The sequence below is a fragment of the Manis javanica genome, chromosome 9, assembly GCF_040802235.1.
Source record: "Manis javanica isolate MJ-LG chromosome 9, MJ_LKY, whole genome shotgun sequence".
Lineage (NCBI taxonomy): Eukaryota > Metazoa > Chordata > Mammalia > Pholidota > Manidae > Manis > Manis javanica.
This window is the reverse complement of record NC_133164.1, coordinates 69,176,317-69,200,548: the sequence shown is the minus strand read 5'-3', so window position 1 is coordinate 69,200,548 and position 24,232 is coordinate 69,176,317. Positions and strand designations below refer to the sequence as shown.

The 24,232-nt window shown below is 40.1% G+C and overlaps 1 protein-coding gene across 9 annotated transcripts in view; it reads left to right on the top strand.

Moving 5' to 3' along the window:
• CCDC178 (coiled-coil domain containing 178) overlaps positions 1-24,232 on the top strand; it is a 568,079-nt gene that overhangs the window by 56,946 nt on the left and 486,901 nt on the right. For all 9 annotated transcript variants that reach the window (XR_012121114.1, XR_012121113.1, XR_012121115.1 and 6 more), the window contains 3 exons: positions 5,484-5,569; positions 8,049-8,249; positions 22,416-22,636. Coding sequence is in view for 6 of the 9 variants with exons in the window: in XM_073212734.1 (XP_073068835.1) it covers positions 5,484-5,569; positions 8,049-8,249; positions 22,416-22,636 (508 nt within the window). In the remaining 3 variants the exon portion in view is untranslated. The remainder of the gene's footprint in view (positions 1-5,483; positions 5,570-8,048; positions 8,250-22,415; positions 22,637-24,232) is intronic.

The window sequence follows — 24,232 nt, the reverse complement described above, 5'->3', positions numbered from 1 at the left end:
GGAAGCAACATTGGCTGAAAACTCCCCAAATTTGATTAAAGTCATGAATCTATTATACTTCCATTAAACTCAGTGAACTCCAAGCAGGAAAAACTCAGATACACATCAAGACACATGATAGTCAAACCGTTGAAAGTCTGGAGTGAAATGTTTTGAAAGCACCAAGAGAGAAGTGACTCATCATGTTCATGGGATCCTCAGTAAAATTAACAGTTGGTTTCTCATCAGAAATTATGGAAGCTAGATGGTAGTGGGATGCCATATTTAAAGTGTTGGAATTAGTACTAATAATGATAATAATAAATCTCTCAAACAGGAATTATGAATCCTGCAAAAGTGTCCTTCAGAAATAAAGGAAAAATTCAGGTAGTCCTAGATAAAAGACTGCGGGGCTTTGTTACTGGCAGACCTGTCCTATCAGAAATCCTAAAGGTGGTCTCAGGCAGCTCTGAAAGGACAGTAGACAGTAACTTGAAGTCATATGAAGAAATAAAAGAACAGTAAAGTTAGCTACAAAGGCAAATATAATTCATTTAAATTTTGTATCTTTTATTTTTTTCTATAATTTAAAAAGTAAAAATCTATGTGAGCATACAATGTATAAATGTGCAACTGTGTAATCTGTGGAAGTGACAACATAAAAGGTGTAAAGGAACAGAATTTTTTTAATCTGATAGAAACTACATTGATTTTAATTCAAACTTAATTATTATGAAGTTAAGATGTTTATTGTAATCTCCAGGGAATCACTAAAAAGAATTTTTTAAAAACACCCAAAAATAAAAAATCTGAAATTCAATTAGAAGAAACATAAACAATTTACCAGGAAAATAAAATGAACTACCAAAAAAAAAAAAAAAAGGCAGTTGTGGAGAAACCAAAAAGTGAGAACATACAAGCAATATAGGAAACAAACATCAAAGTGGCAGAAGTAAGTCCTTTCTTATCAGTAATTTCTTTTCATGAAAATAGATTAAACTGTTATAAAGGTAGAGAATGGTAGAATGGATAAAAATAGATGGCCCAACTAATGCTGTCTATAACCAACTCATTTGAAATCAAATGACAAAAGTAGGTTGATAATGGGTGAATAATATATGTTATAAAAATAGTAATCAAAAGAGAGCTAGAGTGGTTATACTAATATCACACATAGATTTTAAGTCAAAACATATTACTAGGGACAAATAATACTTGGTATCTTAATAAAAGGATCACTCCATCAAGAAGACACAAAAATTATAGACATATACATACCCGAAAACATAACTTCATGATACCTGAAATGTAAACTGACATAATCGAAAGGACAAGTATAGTTACATGATAACATTTTGAGAAATTAGTACCTACACTTTCAATAATGGATAAAAGAACTAAAAAGATGAAAAAGGAAATGGACTTGTACAGCACCAGAACCATCTAGACCTGACTGACTCATACAGTACATTCCACCCAACAGAAGAAAAAACATTCTGTTCACATTCACATTAAACATTACTCAGGATAGATAACACATATTAAGCCATATAGGAAATCCAATAAAAATAAGATTGAAACCATACACAGTATCTTCTTTGACTCAATAGAATGGAATTACAAATCAATAAGCAGAAGGAAACCTAGAAAATTCATAATATATGTAGAAATTAAAGAACATAGTGTAAAAAATCTCAGTGAGACAAAGCTGTAATTACAAAAGAAATTAGAAAATACTTTGAGATGAAGGAAAATGAAAGTGTGCCAAAACTTACGGGATTCAGCAAAAGAAAGCTCAGAGGGAAATTCAGAGCCATAAATGCTTACATTAAAAAAGAATATCCCAAGTCCAGTAGCCTAATTCTGTATCTGACAGAATTAGAAAAGATTGTGTGCTAAAGCTAGCTCAAGAAAGGAACTCATGAAGATTAGAGCAGAGGTACATGAAATGGTAAAAAAAATGATAAATAGCACCACTGAAAACAAAAGTTGTTTCTTTGAAAGAAGAACCAAATTCATAAACCTTTAGCTAGGCTGACAAAAAAAAAGACCTGAATTACTTAAAAAATAGGTACATCACTACAGAGTTTACTGAAAGAAAGAGGATTATGAGATAATGCTATGAGCAATTGATAATACTGTGAGCAACCAATAAGATATACAACATGAAATAGAGAAATTCCTAGAAACACATTAACTAACAAAATTGACTCAAGAAGTAGAAAATCTAAACAGATCTATAAAAAGTAAAAAGACTGAATCAGTAATCTAAAATGTCCCACAACAAAAAGCTCAGACCAGATGGCTTTGTGGGTAAATTCTACTAAAGACTGAAAGAAGAATTAGTACCAATGCACCTCTGCTTAAAAACAGAAGAGAAGGGAACACTTCCTAATTCATTCTATAAGGCCAGCATTACCTGATACTAAAAACAGATAAAAACATCACAAGAAAAGGAAAAGCAGATGGATTTCTTTATGAATGTAGATGTAAAAATTTCTCAACAAAATACTACCAACCTGAGAATACACTTCAAAACTACTAGATCTAATATCTGAATTCAGCAAAGTTGTTTGGGATACAAAATTAATACACAAATCTGTTGCATTCCTATACACTAACGAACTAGCAAAAAGAGAAATCAGGAAAACAATTCCATTCACAATTGCATCAAAAAGAATAAAATACTTAGGAATAAACCTAACCGAGGAAGTGAAAGACCTATAACCTGAAAACTACATGACACACATGAGAGAAATTAAAGAAGATACCAATAAATGGAAACACATCCTGTGCTCATGGATAGGAATAATTAATATTGTCAAAATGGCCATCCTGCTTAAAGCAATCTACAGAGTCAATACAATTCTATCAAAATAACAACAACATTCTTCAATCCTGAGATGGAAGAATAAAGTGGGGGGGATTATGCTCCCCGACTTCAAGCTCTACTGCAGAGCCACAGTAATCAAGACAATTTGGTGCTGGCACAAGAAAACCCATAGACCAATGGAACAGACTAGAGAGCCCAGATATAAACCCAAGCATATATGATCAACTAATATGCAATAATGGAGCCATGGATATACAATGGGGAAATGACAGCCTCTTCAACAACTGGTATTGACAAAACTGGACAGCTACATGCAAGAGAATGAAACTGGATTATTGTCTATCCCCATACACAAAAGTAAACTCAAAATAGATCAAAGACCTAAATGTAAGTCATGAAACCATGAAACTCTTAGAAGAAAACATAGGCAAAAATCTCTTGAATATAAACATGAGCAACTTTTTCCTGAAAGCATCTCCTCAGGCAAGGGAAACAAAAGAAAAAATGAACAAATGGGACTACATCATGCCAAAAAGCTTCTGCACAGCAAAGGACACTATCAGCAGAACAAAAAGGCATCCTACAGTATGGGAGAATATATTTGTAAATGACATATCTGACAAGGGGTTAACATCCAAAATATATAAAGAACTCACATGCCTCAACACCCAAAAATCAAATAACCTGATTAAAAAAATGGGTGAATGATATAAACAGACACTTCTCCAAAGAAGAAATTCAGATGACCAACAGGCACATGAAAAGATCCTCCACATTGCTAATTATCAGGAAAATGCAAAATAAAACCACAATGAGATATCACCTCACACCAGTTAGGATGACCAACATTGAAAAGACTAGGAACAACAAATGCTGGTGAGGATGCAGGGAAAGGGGAACCCTCCTCCACTGCTGGTGGGAATGTAAACTAGTTCAACCATTGTGGAAAGCAATATGGAGGTTCCTCCAAAAACTAAAAATAGAAATTCAGTTTGACCCAGGAATTCCACCCCTAGGTATTTGCCCTAAGATTGCAGGATCCCAGTTTCAAAAAGATATATGCACCGCTATGTTTATTGCAGTACTATTTACAATAGCCAAGAAATAGAAGCAACCTAAGTGTCCATCAGTAGAAGAATGGGTAAAGATGATGTGGTACATATACACAATGGAATATTATTCAGCCATAAGAAGAAAACATATCCTACTATTTGCAACAACATGGATGCAGCTAAGGGCATTATGCTCAGTCATATAAGCCAGGTGGAAAAAGGCAAGTACCAAATGATTCCACTCATCTGTGGAGTATAAGAACAAAGCAAAAACTGAAGGAACAAAACAGCAGCAGACTCACAGAACCCAAGAATGGAATAACACTTACAGTAGGGAAAGGGACTGGGGAGGATGGGTGGGAAGGCAGGGATAAGGGGATTAAGGAGCATTATGATTAGCCCACATTATGTTAGGGGGGCACAGGGAAGGACAAGTAGTGATTCTATAGCATCTTACTAGGCTGATAGATAGTTACTGTAATGGGGTATGTTGGGGGGACTTGATAATGGGGGTTATCTAGTAACCACACTAGTAACTACAATGTTGCTCATGTGATTGTATATCAATGATACCTTAATAAAAAAAAGATGCTCATTAATTTTGTATTTTTAAAAGCAAACAAAAAATAGATTACATCATCTAACAAAATTTTCTAAAAATAAAATTAAAACTAAAGGAAGAAAATGCAGGAAGTATTTCCTTTACCTCAGAATGGAAAGTCTTTCCTAAACAAATTGTGTGACAATCAGACAACTCAGCCATCAGAAATATTAAATGGTAGTCAGATATGCAGGAAACAGTATCATTTAATTAAAAGAGCATGCAAATTATGACTCCCAATTTTATAAGAATTGAAGTATCAGTAGATTAGAATGTAATTCTATGTTAAATCTGAAAAGAGTGAAATAATATAGGTTATTTTATATTTTTTACATGCATAAAACTTTAACACTTCTTTAATAAGAAAAAATAATGAAAATAAAACTCCCTGCTTTGTTGTTCATGCTAACTTTCTAATAACTTCTATCAGGAAGAATACTTCTTTTTAGACACAATGAAAATAGGATTCAAATATTGGGCCAGACAAGTACTGATAATGAGAGTATTTCATTATTTAACATATAGAACTTTAGCTAGAAAGATTCTTTAGAAAAGAAATAACATTTTAATTTGAACATTTTATAAAACATTTTTAACTTCAAATCTAAATAGTATTTTTACCCCTTGTAATTTATAGTGGTCCCCCAGAAACTGCTAAACTGAAAATAGAGAAATAACTCTCATTATTCTCAATAAGCTACCTTTTTCTGATAACATTTTCTAGGAAAGCTCAATTTCATTAAAAACAATGCTGCTTTACTATCCCTTAAAATTTTTCAAGTCATGTGTAACAAATTGTACAATACTACCAGTCTACTATGCAGTAGAAACCCATTACCTATTAGAATTTCACTATTTTAATCTCCTATATAGTAGAATTAGCATGTATACTAAATTTCACCACAAACATTTAGAATTCAATCTGAATTCAGACACTTAGTTCACCTAAATTTTGTTTTACTAACTTTTAAGTACAGCATTTTTTAAATTAAATGACCACTTCTTTGCCATTATATAGGAGCAGAACTTCTTCCACAAAAGACCTTAATGAAGAAAGGAGTTTGGCTTCACCTGTGAAAGAGGTCAAATTAGAAGAAAAGAAAGGTAAAGTCGTTCGTTTATCATACTTAGACATAATGTAATTCCACTTGAAAGCTCGTTGACTTTTCTTTTAACATATTTCCAATTCTCACAATGGTCATATTGAAGAATTTTATAATTCTTATGAGTATGTAATAGAGGAAAGAACTTTCTGTATCATTTGATTAAATATTTATTTAATAAATATTTATCAATGAATGTTAAATACCTCATACTGGTCTATGTCCTTAGTATATAATGACCTCTGCTCACCTCTCAAGAAGCTGACTATAATTCTGGGCTGTTCAGTAGAATTTTCTGTGATAATCAATGGGTTCAACATCTGCATTATTTAATAGAGTAGCTTTTGAGCACTGGAAATGTGGCTAGAGAGCTGAGGAATTTAATTTTTAATTTTAATTTCAACTTACCCTTAAGTGTCAATAGTCATGTGTGATCTGTGGCTACCATATTGGACATTGCCACACTACATCTGTGCATATGTATGTATATATATAAACACACATATAAATTAAGGTGAATATTCTTGTCACAATTTACAAATGTAAAATAATTTATATACTGGAATGACAATTATACTACAGTTACTTCAAGGTATTTGTATCTATTCTTAATATCATATTAAACACGTTCTCCTCCCATCACTGTAAAACTTTACTAAACACCTTCCTTTCCTGAAAGATAACTGATAAACTCACGACTTTTTAAAAGTACAAACATTTGTTAGTTTTTCAAAACTGTCTTTTACTTCAAAGCTCTGTTTTTGCTGTTTTCCTTTTCATTGTTTATATCTACAATGAAGATAAAACCTAATCCATTAATTCTTAATTCTTCACATGACCAATGATTGCAGAAAGCTCAGTCACAGTAATGGATTAGTTGTGGTTATGTTAGTCATAAACATGTACCTTTGACTATGAAGCACAAGACAGTATCAAGAGGATGATTTATTGTAATTAAGTGTTTATGTTAAAAAAATTGCAGGTGGTTTCTTACTTAATATGAAGCAATGAAATTAATTGAAGTGGCATCTAGAAACAAAACTGAGATGTTAAATATAATGAATTGGAGGTACCTCAAGTTGTACATACAACATTTATTTTAGAAGGCTATTGTAGAAACAGTACCAAAGACATCTGTATACACATAATGACACCTTTGGTAAAACACATACATATCCAATGAGAAGTGCTTCAGTTTAAAGTGAAGTTCACCTCATTGTGTGTTTCAGACTGAAATCTTGTTACAGAAATTGAACTGTCCATAAGTTGTCCGAGGAACACAGTGTTTAATTTGTATGCTGTCATAAAACAGACAATTAAGAATATAAAGTGTCCAGCATGTAGTAGAATGTGAAGAAGAGAAGACAGTAGACCAAATAGAGACCAAACAAGGGACCAATGAGGTTGATGTCATTTTAAATTAAATAAGTCTGGAAAAAGACAATTTTTATGCATTACAGTAGAGCATCCTGTTTCTCAAGAATTCTATTCAGGTAGCATGCTGAATTTCTTTGACAAGCCCACTCGGTTTGTAGAAGAATTGTGTGACTTCTGAGCTTGCACAGAAGGTCACTGTCTTTATTGTTTAAAAGGAAAAAAAGCAAAGGTCTATTAGCTGCTTTTCTTCTTGATCCAGTTTTACTGTTTTTCCTCCAACCTAGCTCTTTGGGAACCGTGCCTTTCTTGACAATGTTTTTGTTTATGCCTTCCTGTCAGACCACATTGTGGCTAAAGTAACTGTTTGCAAGTGTAATTTTCACCAGAGTGACACCCAGATCCGTCTTCCTTACTGATTTTCTCCTGGAAGAGAGTGTATTGCTTAGAACATAATAGGTTTTCTGCCCATTTCTTACATAAATAGAGGAATGAATACCCATATTAATCATTTAATTGACATTAAACTATATCATTCCAGAGGTGTGAACCAGGAATCCTAAATGTCCCTCATTAAAGGAGTTACATTTTGTTATAACTGAATAAATAGAATTTGTAAATGATGATGAATTCCCGGCAAGGCTAATGAGGAATGTTATTACATCCTATGAAGATGTAAAGTGTCTTCCTCAGAACCCTCTGAGGATTTTCACTGTTGATATGATATAATCATTATGATTTCCTTTCTCATTGAATGAGAAGAAACACAAACATAACTTAAAAATAAAGCTCTCTAATACAGCTTGTGAGTAGAATGTGTTTTTTCCTTCAGATAGAATATGCATGAAGATATTGGTTGAGATTTAGCTATTCTAATTATTATATAAAATACTCCTTTAAAAAATCCACCTTCAAAGATTATAATGAATGTTATAATTGTATTATAATAAAACTGTCTTTAAAAGGTGAATCTGTTTTTCTAAAGTTCTCTTTTTAGATATATAAATGTTAAAAAGAAAATAATGGTGATACAGTTAGTTTCTGTGTTCCCACTTGGTTTATACAGTGACTGATTAATGAATGTGAATATATTTTCCTATTTTAAGATGAAAAGTGCTCAGAATTAAAGCAGGACATGGAAATGTTGCTATCAGAGGCCATTTATCTCATTAGAAGTCTAGAAACTGACCGTGCAGAAGCTGAAGAAGCTTTAAAACAACAAAAATTAAGAAAGGAAAAGATTGTCATGAAAATTGATTCTTGGTCAGTCTGGAGACTTCAAGAAATCCCATTAGCTGTGCAGAAAGGTAATACTAAGGATTATTTCATATTGCCATTTACTTTGTTGGAGAGGCATGGATAATCAATAGTAACTGAATAAAAATTCAGCTCTGTTTAGAGTGACCATATTATTTGCATCTAAACCAGTGCACTTTGATAGATATTATTAATGATAATGCTGGGTTTGCAAATATAAAGGAACACCGCACCGTGCCCATGTGAACCTGCTGTTATTTGGTGTTTGTTGGAAATATTCCATAGGATTTATGGTACCCAAGAGACATGCAAATAAATGTTCAGTACATATTATCTATAAGGACTACAGGAATTTAGTACAGAAATTGAGGTATTTAAAATGAGCCAGTTGGTGTCATTGGCCACATCTTTAAGTCTAGGAAAATGAAAGTCTCAGTCATATCTTAGGAACTACATGCATCTTCTTTTGAGAATTAAATAGTAAATTTTATTGGGAACTTGTAGCAGGCAGTGAAATTTAAGTCGCTTCCAAGAGTCATTTTTAATAAGGATATGCTCTCTTTTAGACTACAGAGTAAGGGACCTGTGAAGCAGTATACAATCTAAAGGCATTGATTTTTTTATTCTATAGACACTGTACCTATCAAACATATATTACTATATATGATTCTGCCTGAGGCTGGAATTTTATGCTATCATTGGGCAAAAATTTTAAATCAGGATTTATGTGCTTTATAATGGGTTATGTTAGGGTGCTCATATAGCCTGTTACTTAAACCAAGACGCCTTTGAGACAAAAGGGGGTACTGTTAATTTTTACTCATGGATAATAGCCAATATTGCAAGTTAATCATTACACCTGACAAAATACATTTACCTGATGGTTCCTCAGTTATATTATTTTAATAAAATAAATGTAAGTTTAGTGGCTGTTTCTATCTTTAAAGTAAAACTGAGCTCACAGCTTGAACTCCCTGAAAGGGTATCTTGCCGTGAACCTCCTTACCCAGAGGGACTCAGGAGACACGGGCCAACTCAAGAGATTTTTATTATCTGAAAAAGAAAGTGGCTGCGGGGGGGGGGGGGGGGTGGAGGGAGAGAGGGAGGGGGAGAGGGGAGAGAGAGAGAGAGAGACAGAGAGCAGAGAGAGCAGCAACGTGGTGCAGTTGTGCCTTTTATTGTGGCAGAGCCGCTCAGCCTGTTGCCTTGGGGGAGGGTCCGGATGTTCAGAGATAAGGCGGGGTAAGCCCAGGCAAGCCCCAGGCAAGCTCAGGCATAATTCTCACCAGTTCATGTGCTTGGGACCATGGGGTAAATGGAGGATAAATTACTATATTTTTACATTCCTCCCTTTTCTGTTTTATAAGTGGTAGAGGATTTGGGAAGGGGTGAAGGTTAGTCTTCAGTAACTGCTTCCTGCTGATTAGGGGCTGAAAGGAAAGGAGCGACACATAGTAGCAATTCACTGGAGAGTTCCGCTTTATTAGGGACTGCTGGGTTATATAGGAAGGGGCATGAGCTGATTGAGGTGTCACTTCTACGGGGCTGATGGCTTTTGGCTAGGTGCTGGGATTGGGAGGGGGGCGAGAGGTGATTGGGCTTCAGGTGGCGCCGGCGGGAACTGAGGACCCCAAAAAGAAGCCAGAAGTTTGCCATCTTACTGGTGGGGACCCTTCATTCCCCCCTTTCTCCTCTATGGGTTTGTGGACGTTGCTTTCTCTCTGGCTGCTTCCTGCTGAACAGGGGTGGAGAAGGGAGTGAGGGCTTGAGGATGGGGAGGAAAGGGTTGATAGGACTCCCCACAGTAAGGATGAGTAGATGTGGACTTCTTCAGGTTTGGAAATCAATGAAGGTTCCCTGTAACTATAGGTTGAGGACCTGTTGATTCCAAAGGTGCTAAGAGGATATGGGTGTCAGGAGCCAGGCATCTGCGGCCATTGTTTCCAGGAATAGTTTCCAGTGGAGAGAGGGGTCCATCTCAGCGTGTGGTGAGGAGGTCACCTGAGGGTGAGGAATCTTCTGTGGCCAGAAGCTGGTAGATCCTGAGTAAAAGCTGGTTGAAAGCTTGATTAGAGATTTTTCCGACTTGGGATTTGATGAACTTCATTATACAGGGTAAGAAGAGACAGGCGAGAAGAATGATTATTATGGGGCCTGCAATGGGCCAGAGCTAGGTGAGGAGGGGGTTTGTTAGTATTGAAGAGAATGGGTTGGAATTGGAAGCAGAGTGGAGGCTGGAGGCAAGGTCGGTGAGTTTTGTAATGTTAGTTTCTACAATGCCGGAATAGCAGCACTCTTCCCAGAGGAAGACGCAGGTGCCGCCCTTCTCGGCTGTAAGCAGATCTAGGGCCCGCCGGTTTTGAAGGATGACTTTAGCTAGCGAAGTGACCTGTCTTTGGAGAGAGGCTAGGGAATCGGCAGTGGATGTCAGGGCTCCCTCAAGTTTGGCATTGAGATCTGTAACTGCCTATAGAGAGTGACCCAAGGCTTCTCTCGAAAACCCTGCCCCAATGGCTGAGGTGATCAAAGAGCTACTGACCATGATGGGAAGGAAAGCGGCTCTTTTTGTGCGCGACGGCAAGGGAGGTTGGAGCTCAAGAAATTCTGCCATGCTGTAAAGTGTTAACTGTGGGATTAGGGTGACGAGAATGCAGGGTGTATCGGAGTTGAGAGGCAGTGAGTTGAAAAGACTGCCATTACACCAAAAGAAGTGTCCCGGTTGCGTAAAAGTCTTAGAGCCGGAGGTAGGGGTGTAGATAGAGAGGCAGTGAAGTGCACTGGAGGGGGGGTGGAGTTGGGCCTACACAGTGGTGGATGGTGAGATTATCTGCGTATTCTGGTTCCCATAGGGGTATGTCTGCCAGGAGGCAGAGGGGTTGTCTTTCTGCATGGAAGGAGTAGTTGGAAATATTAAGGGGCACGGCGGCCAGCAGTGAGCGCTGTAGTGATGCACACAAGAAACAATTGGCTGTGTTAAGGGTGTAGTTGAGAAAGATGGTGGTGTCCTGAATGAGCTGTAATAAAGAGTAGGAGAAATGGGAAGAGGGGCGGGGATAAGAAGATGAAGAGGCGCCGTCAGGAGTTTGGATAATGACTTTTTCGGAATGTCTGATATCTGATGCAACTTGAGAGATCTGGGAATGAGAAGGAACATACTTTCGAGAGATATGAAGGGTACCGTGGGGGGTCAAGGACCCCCCGTAGTAAACTGAGACTGTGACTCTGGCAGCTCATCGAGAGTCCCAGGGATCTGGGATTGATAAGGAGAATGAGCCATTGGGATATTTCATGAAACGGTTGGAGGAGTAATACTGTGGGTACTGGAAGTTACTCATGTAGTGAATGGCGCAAGACCAGTAGGGACATGGCCTGTAGGTGTCTGGCTATCACCTGCAATAGGCTTGTTTTTGGTCATAGAGGAAGCAGAGGTAGGGAGAATAAGGGTAGCTGCTAGTGAACACTTCGGTGGAGGGAGGAAAGTGGAGGTATAAAGGCTCAGAGCAGCTTTTCAGAGGGCAGTCTGGTGTGGCAATGAGGGCAGTAACTTTTGTTTGATGCTGTGTGTAAGTCTGTCTGACTTTGAATCGCCATACAAAGGAGGCTGGGGTGGTGGGGAAGACAATAGGAATGAGGAAAAAAGCAAGAGAGCAGTAAAGGAGGAAAAAGTCATGATTCGGGTATGGATGGCAAAGGGGGTGAACGGGATTTTGGAGGAAAGAGGACAGTAAGGTCAGGAGTCTGGAGGGAGGGAGAGTCTGTAAACTTTTGTAGGTTAAGAGATCTTTTAGGTGATGTGGGGACAGAATGGTAAGGGGCGCCCTGAATGTCAGTTTATGAGCTGCCTTCTGCAAGAGCTGTCTAGCGGCTAATGCTCGTAGGCAGGGGGCCCATCTCCGAACTGTGGGGTCTAATTGCTTGGAGAGATAAGCTACTGGGGCAAAGGATGGGCCATAATATTGGCCTAGGACCCCTAGAGCTTGACTGGACCTCTCACGAATGTATAATGAGAAGGGCTTCGACAAATCAGGAAGATAGAGAGCTGGGGCTTCTACAAGGGCTTGACAGAGCTTAATGAAGGAGTGTCAGGGTGAGGAGGATAATGGTTTTTTAGGGGGGCTCTTGCTGAGGTCGTATAGGGGGCTTGCCAACAGGGAGCAGGGAGAAGTTAGGGATCTACGTTTTAAAATATCTAGCCAGGCCTAGAAAGGAAAGGATTTCTGTCTTGGTTTTGGGAATGGGCAGGTCAGAGAGGAGCTATTTTCTGTCTAAGGTAATGGACTTTCTTTGTTGAGACAGAAGGAATCTGAGGTAAGTGACAGGAGGGAAAGAGATTTGAGCTTTGACGGGGGATACTCGGTAACCTCTGGAAGATAGAAGGTTAAGTAGGGAGGCAGTGTCAAGTTGAGACTATTCTCACGAGGGACTGCGGAGTAGAAGATTGTCCATGTATTGTAATAAGGTGGACTTGGAGTGATCATGATGAAACTGTTTGAGGTCCTGAGCTAGGACCTGTCTAAAAATATGGGGACTATCTCGGAAGCTTTGTGGCAAAACTGTCCAAGTGAGTTATTCAGAATGTCTTGTGTATGGGTCCGTCTAGGTGAAGATGAAAAAATCTTGGGAGCAGGTGTCTAGAGGGATAGAAAAATAGGTCTTTGATATCTAGGACTGAGAAGTGGGATGCTGAGTCTGTATGGATTTGGAACTAAGGGATGGATAGGGACAATGGCTATGTTGATGAGGCGAAGGTCTTGGACAAGGCGGAAAGATCCGTTGGTTTTTTTAACAGCTAATATGGGGGTATTAAATGGGGAGTGAGTGGGTCTGAGGTAATTTTTGTTTAAGAGATCTTGAATGATGGGTTGGAGGCCTATGAGGGCTGAAGTGGTTAGGGGGTATTGGGCCTGACAGATATACTGAGAGGGGTCATGTAATTTGTTAGAGGCAGGGGGACATAGGGCCACGGAGGGGCTTGTAATGTCCCAAACTTTGGGATTTACAGGGTGTATGAGGGCAGAACCGGAGCTTTCATTGGGTAGAGGGGGGTTGTCGGCTATGAGGGCTATCAGAAAGGGAGTACTGGGGTCTGTGGGAGTGGATATAGTTATGGAAATGTGGAGGAGGGAAAGATTGTCTCGTCTTAGTAAAGGGATGGGACACTGGGGCATAACTAGGAACGAGTGGGAGAAAGGTATGGGACTGTCTAGGATTGTGCATAAAAGGGGGGGGTTAATGGGAAAATCTGTTTACCTCCTACCTCGACTATAGGAGTAATGGCAGGCATGGTAGGGCCCCGGTATTCTCGCAAGACTGAGAAGGTGGCTCCTGTATCTAGGAGGAAGGAGATGGGGCAATCGTCTACTGTTAAAGTAACCCTGGGCTCCTGTTTGGTGATGGAAATGGTCTGGCGAGAAGCCCCCGGGCCCCATCAATATTCTTCTGCCAGCCCCACTGCTGCGGGCTTAGGATGGGGGTTGTTCGTCCAGCCTCCCCTTCGGGTGGTTGGGCAATCAGACCCCCAGTGGCCCTTTTTGTGGCATCTGGGGCATGGGGTGGTAGGAGATCTGGAGTAGGGGCACACCCTTGACCAATGTCCCTCTTTTCCACACTTGAAACAAGCTCCTTGGGTGGGCTTGTTTGTAGAGGGGCGCCCAGGTTGTGGTTTTATCAGCTGAGCCAACATTTGGAAGTTGGCCTGATCAGCCTTTTGTTTACTGCGTTCTTTCTCCTCCTTCTGCTTATGGAAGACTTTAAAGGCCACTGTTAGGATCTCAGTCTGTGGGGTAGCGGGGCCCTGTTCTAACTTTTTGAGTTTAGCTTTAATGTCGGGGTAGCTTTGAGCTAGGAAGTATGTCATAAGGACATGTCTTCCTTCAGGTGTTTCTGGGTCCAGGCTGGTATACTGTAATAGGGCTTGAGTGAGTCTGTCTAAGAACTCGGAGGGGATTTCGTCTCTCTTTTGAATTATGTCTTGGAGCTTTTGAAAATTGACTACGTTACAAGCTGCCTTTTTCAGACCTGCTATTAAGCAGGAGGCAAAAATATCTCGAGAGTGGAGACCCACGGCGGTGTTATAATCTCAGTGTAGGTCTTGTTTGGGGACAGCAGTGGGGCCAGGGGAATAGGTGGGGTCAGTCCTGTTGGTTTTGGTAGCATGCATTTGGGAGAAGTCCCAAACTCGTCTACGCTCTTCAGGGAGGAGAGTATTGGCCAGGAGCATGAAAATGTCATGATGTGTGAGGCTGTAAGACTGGAGGGTCTATTGAAACTCCCTGATGTATGTCATGGGATCAGTGGAAAAGGAACTTAGGCATTCCTCTAGTTGGGCTAAATCTCCTAGGGAGAAAGGGATGTGAACGCGCATGCTGCCTTCGGATCCTGCTACCTCCCAGAGGGGGGCAATAATTTTGGGAGGTTCTCGGGACTAAGTCTGAGGGGGACTGAAGGGTTCTGGCTCAGTCTGTGGGGGAGTAACGTGGTCTAGCTGTGCCTATTTAAGCAGGTCTTGAAGTGCGGAAGGGGGGCAAAGAAAATAAAGATAGAATCAGACCCACGTGTTGCCAGCCTGCAGCCCAGCTGCTTGCCTCTGCTGCTTTAAGTTGGGCTTGAACTCATGATTCTGAGGTTAAGAGTCCCATGGTCTACTAACTGAGCTACAGCAGGGATCCAGTTAATTGCTTATGGAATGCGTTGTTCTCTATTCCTGCCACATTGGCAAGTGGGGGAAGGGCATACTTAGAAGCAGGGGCGGTGTTTCTACACATCTTCAAGGTCTCCCTATTTTCAGAGTGAGGAGTCTTGGCAAGATATGTTTTTGTGGGCAGATAACTTATAAGGACTGCACCGATTGTTCTCAAGCTTGTGCTTTCCCATGCTGCATTCAGACATGGGGGAAGGTGCTTTCCCATTCTCTCTACAAACATGTGAGAAGACAAAGGCGGTCCCTAACAGGGGAGAAACAGGTGATGAGGGCAAAGACAGAGGAGGCCCCTGGGACCTAGTTAAAGGGGGGCTGAAAGGCTCAGGCTTAATCTGCAGGGAATGAAGGTGGAGGAGGTGAGATGGGGGAGGAGATGGTTGGGGAGGAAGGGAGAAGGGCTGTTGTAGGAGAAGAAGGGGAAGGGAGTGAACTCGGGAGGCTTCTGCGGGGCGATGGCTTGCAGGCTAGGAGCACTTGGGAGGGGGCAGGGGGGAGGAGGAGGTGGAAAGCTTCGATATAGGGAATCTCCTTCCATTTTTTCAGGCGCTGGCAGTAGTTAAAGAGATTGTGAGTGATGTTAGCATCAAGAGTTCCCTCTGCGGGCCATTGGTTGTTATTGTCTAGGGGGTATGTCGGGCAATCTTGGGAGCAATATTTATGGAGAAGTTTTGGTTTTATATCAGGCGTCAGGGAGAGGGTAGCCAGATGCTTAGGCAGGCATTCAAGAGGTGAACTTTCAGGGAGGGATGAGGAGGCTCCCATGGCTGAAGGACAGAGAAGGAGACAAACAGGGGAAGACAAACAGAAATCCTCGGACCAGAGGCAGACAGCAAGGAGACAGAGGGCGTCCCCGATGATCCTTGGTGGTCTGCGGAAACTCGTATACGAGTCGGAATTTCTTAGGAAGTGTGGGTCGTCACCCAGACTTCCCTAAGAAGGCAGAGTGCCAGAGTCACGAGGTACCTAGCGCTAGGCGTTTTCGGCGGATGGAGCAGAAGGAGGAGGGGGGGGGAAAGGGAGCGTTCTCATCCACAAAGGAGTCACCTCGTTTATGGCTGTTGGAGGGGGGTGCCTGAGAGTCTGCCGCAGCCGTGAAGGCCTGAGGTGGGGATTTATGACTGTCAGAGGAGGGGCCTGAGGGTCCGCCACAGCCGTAAAGGCTTGAGGCGGGGATTTATGGCTGTTTGGGGAGGGGCCTGAGGGTACACTGCAGCCGTGAAGGCCTGAGGCGGGGAGAGTTCCCTCCTCATCCCTGAGCGTCAGGGCCTTGCCGGACGATCACGGTCAATGGCACTGCGATAGCTCGGAGAAGAGTGGCCCACCCTGGGGAAATTTTGCTTAAAAAGTTTCAGCACTGATGGAAGGGAAGCTGAATGCGTTTATGACTGTTGGAGGAGGGACCTGAGCATCCGCCGCAGCCGTAAAGGCTTGAGGCGGGGATTTATGGCTGTTGGAGGAGGGGCCTGAGGGTCCGCCGCAGCCGTGAAGGCCTGAGGCGGGGAGTGTTCCCTCCTCATCCCTGAGCGTCAGGGCCTTGCCGGACGATCACGGTCAATGGCACTGCGATAGCTTGGGGAAGAGTGGCCCACTCCAGGGGGAAAACTTACCTAAAGGCCAGAGAGGAGTGGTGAGTGTGATGAGCCAGCGCCGGAAAAAGAGGACGAGGGCAAGCTGCTGCTGGTGTCGGGGGGAAGACGGGGCCAAGTTGGGGTGTCCCGTCTCCCGGGTTTTGGCACCAATGAAAGAAAAGGAGCGACACATAGCAGCAATTCACCGGAGAGTTCTGCTTTATTAGGGAAAGGTGCTGGGTTATATAGGAAGGGGCATGAGCTGATTGAGGTGTCACTTCTACGGGGCTGGTGGCTGTTGGCTAGGTGCTGGGATTGGGAGGGGGGCAAGAGGTGATTGGGCTTCAGGTGGCGCCGGCGGGAACTGAGGACCCCGAAGAGAAGACGGAAGTTTGCCATCTTACTGGTGGGGACCCTTCAGGGGCGATGAAGTTCATTTTTATATTGATGGGGGGTGGTCTCCGGATGAGTCCTTGGTCTGCAGTGGCGATGGCATGTTCCAGTTTAATAAGGATCATCGTCTTTGGAAAGGGGTTGGTAATCCTGTAATATAAGCTGGTTAAAGATTTGGTTAGAATTTTTTTGCATTTGGGCTGATTGCTATGTTTACATAGGGTGGCTGAATTATTAGCATTCTTTGGGAACATATGTGTAGGCAGAAAAGCAACCTGTAGGGCAAAGGGAATCTTTGATGGTGCAATCTTTTGGACATTCTGAAAGAGAAGAAAGGGGTGGTGTTGGGAAGATAGGTCTGGTGAGAGAATGTGTTGAGACCAGGGTTAATAATCCTGAAGCATGATGCATGGCGGTTGTAAGGGAGGTTTGAGGACTCTGTGCTGGCAGAAACTTCTTCAGTGATGAGTTGAAGTGGAGATGGGCACCGCGAAATGCGGAGAGTAAGAGGTCCTGTCAAGTTGGAGAAGTAGGAAACTGTGGGAGATTTGGTGGGAGGGGAATAAGCTGAGATAAATGGCTTAAGGTGGGAGTTGTGTATCCAATGGGGAAGACCCTGGAGTTTAACTGCAGTTGGCGTGGAATGGATTACTGTGTATGGCCCTTGCCATTTGGGAGTTAGGGATGGTGTCTTCGTTGTTTGAAACAGGTATGGTTTGGAGATGTTTTTTCCTGTCTGTGGTAATGGCCTTGTGGCGTGGGGAGAGCTGAACTCCCAGGTATGTGATCTGAGCGGCAGACAGCTGAACTTTGGAGGGTGAAACCCGATAGCTGTGTTCTGAGAGAAAGTTTAAAAGGAGAATAGTATCCTGTTGAGAGGTTTGTAGGGAGGGACTGCACAGAAGTTCATCTGCATATTGAAGAAGGGTGGAGCTCGAGAGTAAGGGATTTGGGGTCTTGTGTTAGAGCCTGTCCAAAAAGGTGGGGACTATCTCTAAAGCCTTGGGGAAGGACTTGTTAAGTGGCCTCTGAGTATTAAAAATTAGCTTAACATAAGGAATTTCCTGCCTTGATTTTTCTCTGGGATACTGGCGTTTAGGTCTGGGAACATATCAAAAGGCTGCCTGCTCAGCTCCCAAGGTGGGCTGAGGTATTGTCTATTTGCTAAAGAATCCTGTCTTTTACTATACCGTCTACCGCTGGGCCTGCATGCTCAGTTTGCAAAATTACCTCCTCAGATCTGAAGGAGGAAAGACAACACATAGGCCTGGGCCTTTTAGTATGCTAAAGTGAATCTTATACACAATTACAAATGATTAGCATAATAAAACATGTGCTACTCTTCTTTATCTGGGGAACATTAACTGATTTCACTGAAGAATGATTTTACAGCTTAATGTTCAACATAGTTTTAGTAGGGAGGGGTTCCTAGTATGTAGTTACATTGCTCTGACTGCAAATATCCTGCCTTGCTTTTTCCAGACACTCTCACCCTATTCTGTCTAAGCCTGTGGTCCCTGCCTCATTCTCCCCTCTGCAGATAGAGAGACCTTAGCTGCTGCTAGGGAAAGGGGGCGATGACTGTTCTGGCTGCTTCATGCTGAGAGGGGGTGCAGTAAAGGGTGCAGTTAGGTCTCCATCACTGGTCAGTTGAGAGGGCCTTGAAAGATTGGCGCTTCTATTCTGGGTTTCATTTCTATTACTATTTGCAGTTTTGTGGCTTCTAGGCAAGATAGAACAAATTGTGTTATTAGGTTAAGTAGCAACATCTGGAGTTGGATTTTCCATTCTGGAAGGACAAACTTGACAAGATTAAGAATGCATGGCTGAATATGAGAACTAGAAATATGAAGATTCTAATTTTGAATAATAGCCAGATATCATGGGGAAACTAGAATTCTGGATAGAGTTGACATCTCAATGACTAGTATTAGGATTTAGTATAGATAAGACTGCATTATTGAAACAATACTTTTCTCTAAAATCACCCTCATTTTTATTAGAAGTAACCAGGTTAAGAAAATAAGTAACACTTGGCTTGATTATTTGCATAAGTGCAGCAAGAAGAGCAACTGATTACATAAGCTCGTTTCAATATGCTTTGCTGGAACTTTTCATAAGGAATTTCAGATTGAACTTTTAAGGGCTTCTTGAGGCCGGAAAGCCAAGCCAGACTTGCTATCGGGCTGTGGCTGCAGTACCTGTAGATTCGGGTGAATTCCTCTCTTCCTGAGGCTCCCAAGACATTCCTGAGTTTCCTGTACTTGCCAGGAAGTGACCTTCCTTACTCACCTGGTGAGGCTGCTGGGAACCCTGTAAGCAAGGTACCAGGCCAGTTCTTCCAAGGGGCTTTGTTGGCTTTATAAAGTCAACCTTAGTTCCTTAAAGCTGTCTGTTCATATCTGAGTTTACACAAGTGTCTCTCAGGTATGACATTCCAGTCAAAGCCTTGGTAATATAACCTGTGTTTTTAATTGGTCCTCTTACAAGGAAAGCAGATTCTTATTGAATTTGTGCAAATAAACATACTGCCATGAAATATAAAAATAGTCACTGAGAGTTTCTAAATTCTGGAGGGATCAGGTAGAGAGAAAGATAAAGTTTCAATTCTGCTTATAAAGACAGTCATTTACTAAACTGTTGTCAGCTTAAGAGAAAAAGCTTAAAACACTTTATCAACAATATTTGAAACAAAAAGCCACAAAATCATCTTCCTTAGTTTACGTAATCCTATGTAACTAATACCTGTTCTGCTGAAATCTAGTTTTTTACTAGTTTAGGAGTAATAAAACAGTGAGTATAGATGACAAAAGACTTACAAATGACAATGGTTAAAGATCTGATGAGAGCTTACTGTAAGACAGTTGACATAAGGAAATTTGGATATTTCTGTGACACAAAACATTCAGTAACAAAGTTTAGCATCATTCCCTTTGATAGTGCTTTCCAGGTAATTAAGCAGGTAATTAAGCCAAATTAGCCAAATAATTTCCCCAATGAGGAGAAAAAATTCCTCTGACATGTTCCAGGGGCCCTCTGGAAAATATCAGAGTGAGCTAGAGGTAAAAAGCACCTTTTTGAATTTGATTTTTTTTTTTTTGGCATTTGCCTAAATAGGATTATAAGTTGCCATAAAGAAATACTTATCTATTTAACCAGAATGACAACAAAATACCTGAAAGGCAAATAAAGAAGGTTACACAGTTGTTAGCAAAGTTTAGCTTTTAGTCCTTTTAATATTAAGATCTCATTTTCTTAAATACTTGGACAACTGATTGAGACTTTAAGCATGAGAAACTGCTTGATAAAACAATTAGGAGAACCCTTTGCAATCTTTCCACATTAGCGGGACTAATAAATCTTTGTTCTTTTAACAAAGAATTCTAGTTTTGCTGTGTACTTGATATTGAGACTTATTTGCTTTAATTTCACATAGCATGACTATATCAATTTTCCACAAACTTTCTACAACTTTCTTTTTACATTCAGTGTTCTCCCTCTAAATAAACAGCTGTACTTTAGAACAAAGTTACTTTCTTTTATCAAAAGACACATTCTTTAGCATGTAGAAATGTTTTCCTTATTGGTTTAAGTAGTTTTAATTTGAACTTAAAACTGTTAGGTAACTTAATTTTCAGTGAACACTGAGAAGTAGGCTATTGTAAACTATTACACTAGCATTCTTTAGATTGACAAAGTTATGAACACATTTTATAATTTCTGTAACCATGAGCTTTACAGCACAGTCTCTCACTAAGCACAAAGTAGATCTTCTTAACTTAGCAAAACTTTAAGGTTTTAGGTTACCACAAAGATTCTCAGGCTGTAGGTAGGTATATACTCTGTAACAATCATCAAGGTATTCACTTGCCACTTATTTAGTTCACTCATTCCTAACAACTATGCTAGATTACTTACAAAACCTTTACTAAATACTAGACAAAGTCAAGCCTCTAAGAATTTTATTCATGAAAGATTTAGCAGAATACATCAACTTAAATGACTTTAGGTAAACTTAGGCAGCTGATAACCATAAGGACATGTCTATTTCAGTTCTTAAATTAGCATTAATGCTTAATATCTTCTATTAGAATTTTCTAGAAGTTTTAGAATGCCCAATTTTCACAAGCGCTTGTCTTTAAATCACTTTTTATTAATACCATCTGGAGGTAGAAAAATATTTTTCTTTTACACACTTAGACACACAAACATACAGATTGAGACATAATGATACAGTGAGAGGACAGACAGAGCTCCTGGCATGAGCCAGGAGGGGACAAGAGAGCCCGTGGTGGATAGGACAGTAAGGGTTCCCAGAGCAGCTTAGGTTCCTGGAGGAAGAGCAAAGTCAATGGGAGAGCCTCATCCAAGTCACGGCACCAATGAAAGAGTATCTCGCTGCGAGCCTCCTTACCCAGAACGACTCAGGAGACATGGGCCCACGCAAGAGATTTTTATTATATGAAAGAGAAAGTGGCTGCCCCAGAGTGGGGGAGAGAGCAAGAGAATAAGAGAGTGAGAGTGGTGGAGGGGGGTGGAGTGAGAGAGAGAGAGCGCAGCAGTGTGGTGCAGAGAGTTGTGCCTTTTATTGTGGGGGATCCCCCTTGGCCTGTTGCCTTAGGGGAGGGTTGGGATGTTTAGAGATAAGGTGGGGTAAGCCCAGGCAAGCCCAGGCATAATTCTCACCAGCTTATGTGCTTGAGACCATGGGGCAAATGAAGGATAAATTACTATTTTCTTATACTCTCCACTTGTTCACTCCCTTCTGGGATAGTTCCTTCAAAAATCAGGAAATGAGCCCAGAACCAAGCCTGGCCATGAATTCAATCCAGCCTTTGTCTGTGCTCTTTGTCACCTTTTACTAAAGCGTTAACTATAAAAATTATGCAAAATGCACTCTAAACTCGGTAAGAGTAAATCTTTTTCCACCTATACTTTAAAGTAACGCATTTTATAAAATATTGCTGTTTGTAACAGTATTTCAAGCTTGGAGTACTTTTTGCCTATTTACAAGGTTTTTGAATAGAATTTATGATGTGCATATAGTATTAATACAATAACATAGGTATGTAATTTATAAATGTATATACATACATGCATACATATATATTGGTGTTTTAGAGGCAGTCAAGGTTACAAGATCAGACTGGGAAATTCTGTATTTCAAGTTGATTCTTGAGCAGATTCATATTTACATACATAGGGGTTGTCTACAGTTTTCCTCATTGTTGGAAGACCTCTCTTGCAATTTTTCTCACTTTGTAGTTACATGGGATGATTACATAAAGCCCATATATACGTTGGTTGTAAGAAAATGGGTTCCCTACTAAAAGAATTATTAACTTATAAAATGCAGTTTAACCCCTTCAATGATGAATGAGGAGAGCAATGTATTTTATAATGCAATATTAAAATAACTTATGTTAGATTTAGTGAGATTCTTAGATAAGTAATTTCTGAAACTGAAATATTTCATACTTATCCATTATCTAGTAAAGGTTTCTTGAGCTTCTGTTTTAAAATCGGATTTTCCCTCTTTATCATTGTACATCTAGAGCATGAGGCCTATTTGAGGGATATTATAGAATTACAGTGGCATCTTGAAAATAAAGCTCACCAACTAAAACATTTTGAGGAGCAAAAGGCAAAATTGGAAGAAGCCAATGCAAAGCTTGAAGCAGATATAGAGCACATGAGTGAGCTTGGTCCTCTCCTGAAGTCAAAGTGGAACCATGAGCTCGAAGCTCTGAAGGACTTTTATCATAGAAAATTTGAGGTAAATGCATAAATGAATGAACATGCATTTTACAATTTATTATTTAAAAGTATTTCAACAGAAAGTAATTAACATATCTTTAAAGGTTTCATTTTCATTGAAAATTACCTGCTATTAATTCTCAGAGAAATTATTAAACTATAGATAATACAGTTTATTGGCATTCATTTAAACTGTGTCTTCTTCCTTTATATTTATAATTAGGAGTATTAATAATATTTAGTCAACCTGCTAATAAAATTTTGGAGATTTAAAACAATGTGGCAATTCTCAAAGTTGTAAATCCAACTAATGGGGAATGCAAATGGAATACTTCAGTAAGGTTCTTTGTTGATGAAAGGAAATGAAGTCTCTTTAATGATTAATTAACATTTAACTCTCATGGTGGGATTGTGTTATAGAAAAATAAATCATTTATATCTTCCACTAAATGAACAAATTTGACCTTGAATCATCTTATTTTTGATCATGTGAATGAATTGTCATTAAATGTCTCCTATATTCCCCTGAAAAGTTACATTTTCCTCCCTTATTCTTTAAAGCACCTTATCATGAAATTCTATTGCTAGGCAAAATTTGTGTATTTTTATATACATGTACACATGTATTTATGCACAAAATTTTGCTTTTTTAAAATTCTTCAAATAGTACCTAATATGTAACTTTCTGCAACTTGTTTTTTAATCTGACATTGTTTTAGAGACCTAGCTATTATTGATGCATGTAGATCTAGTTCATTCATTTTACTTTCCATGTTACATCGAATAGATGTCTCACCACTATTGCCTTTGTTGGTCACCTAAGTTGTTTCCAATATTTGGCTACAGAAATGCTGATTTGATTATAAGCAGCCATGAATATGTTACTCTCTATATGCATGTGAATTTTTCTTTGATATATATCCAGTAGGGTATTTATTGGGTCACTTTCAACTTTATCAGATAAAACCAAGTTGCTCTCCAAAGTGTCTCTAAGTTTGTATTACTGGAGTAGTATCAATGCTGTAGACTCCTCATTTCTCCACCGTGGATAAGGATTTTAGTATTATCTGCCTTTATTAGTACTAGACCCCTGTATAGCTGGATTGCAGTGTGTCAGGCTGAAAGTTATTTCCCAGTTTCCCCCTTCTCATGAGACATGGGTAGGAGTTACTGGCTGGGGTTTCTAGGAAGGCTCCTTGAAATGGATTGACTGTGTCAGAAGTAGCACTCTTTTGCACTTAGCCACTTTCTAGACTTCCAGGAGCCTAGATGGAATTGCTGCAGCTCAGACTTCCATCTCACAGAACAATCAGTCTTGGGAAGGGAAGCCACTATGTAGAGAGACTGATAGAAAGGCAATGGAGCTTTGGATCTACTTCTGTGAGAAAACTTCCATCTTGTTTATTTGGCTTATTTCTACTGTAGTCAAACCCAGTCTTAACTGAGAGACATCACCTTTTTCTCAGCATTTTTACTGTTGTACTTGAAAATTTGTCAGTAGATGTATGAGTTGGTATCACTTTACTGGTTTAGTGTGTTTTTCCCTGATGGTGGACATAAGCATGTTCAAAGCAGGGTAAAACAGGGTTGTTGGGCACCTAGAAGGCCAGGCTTG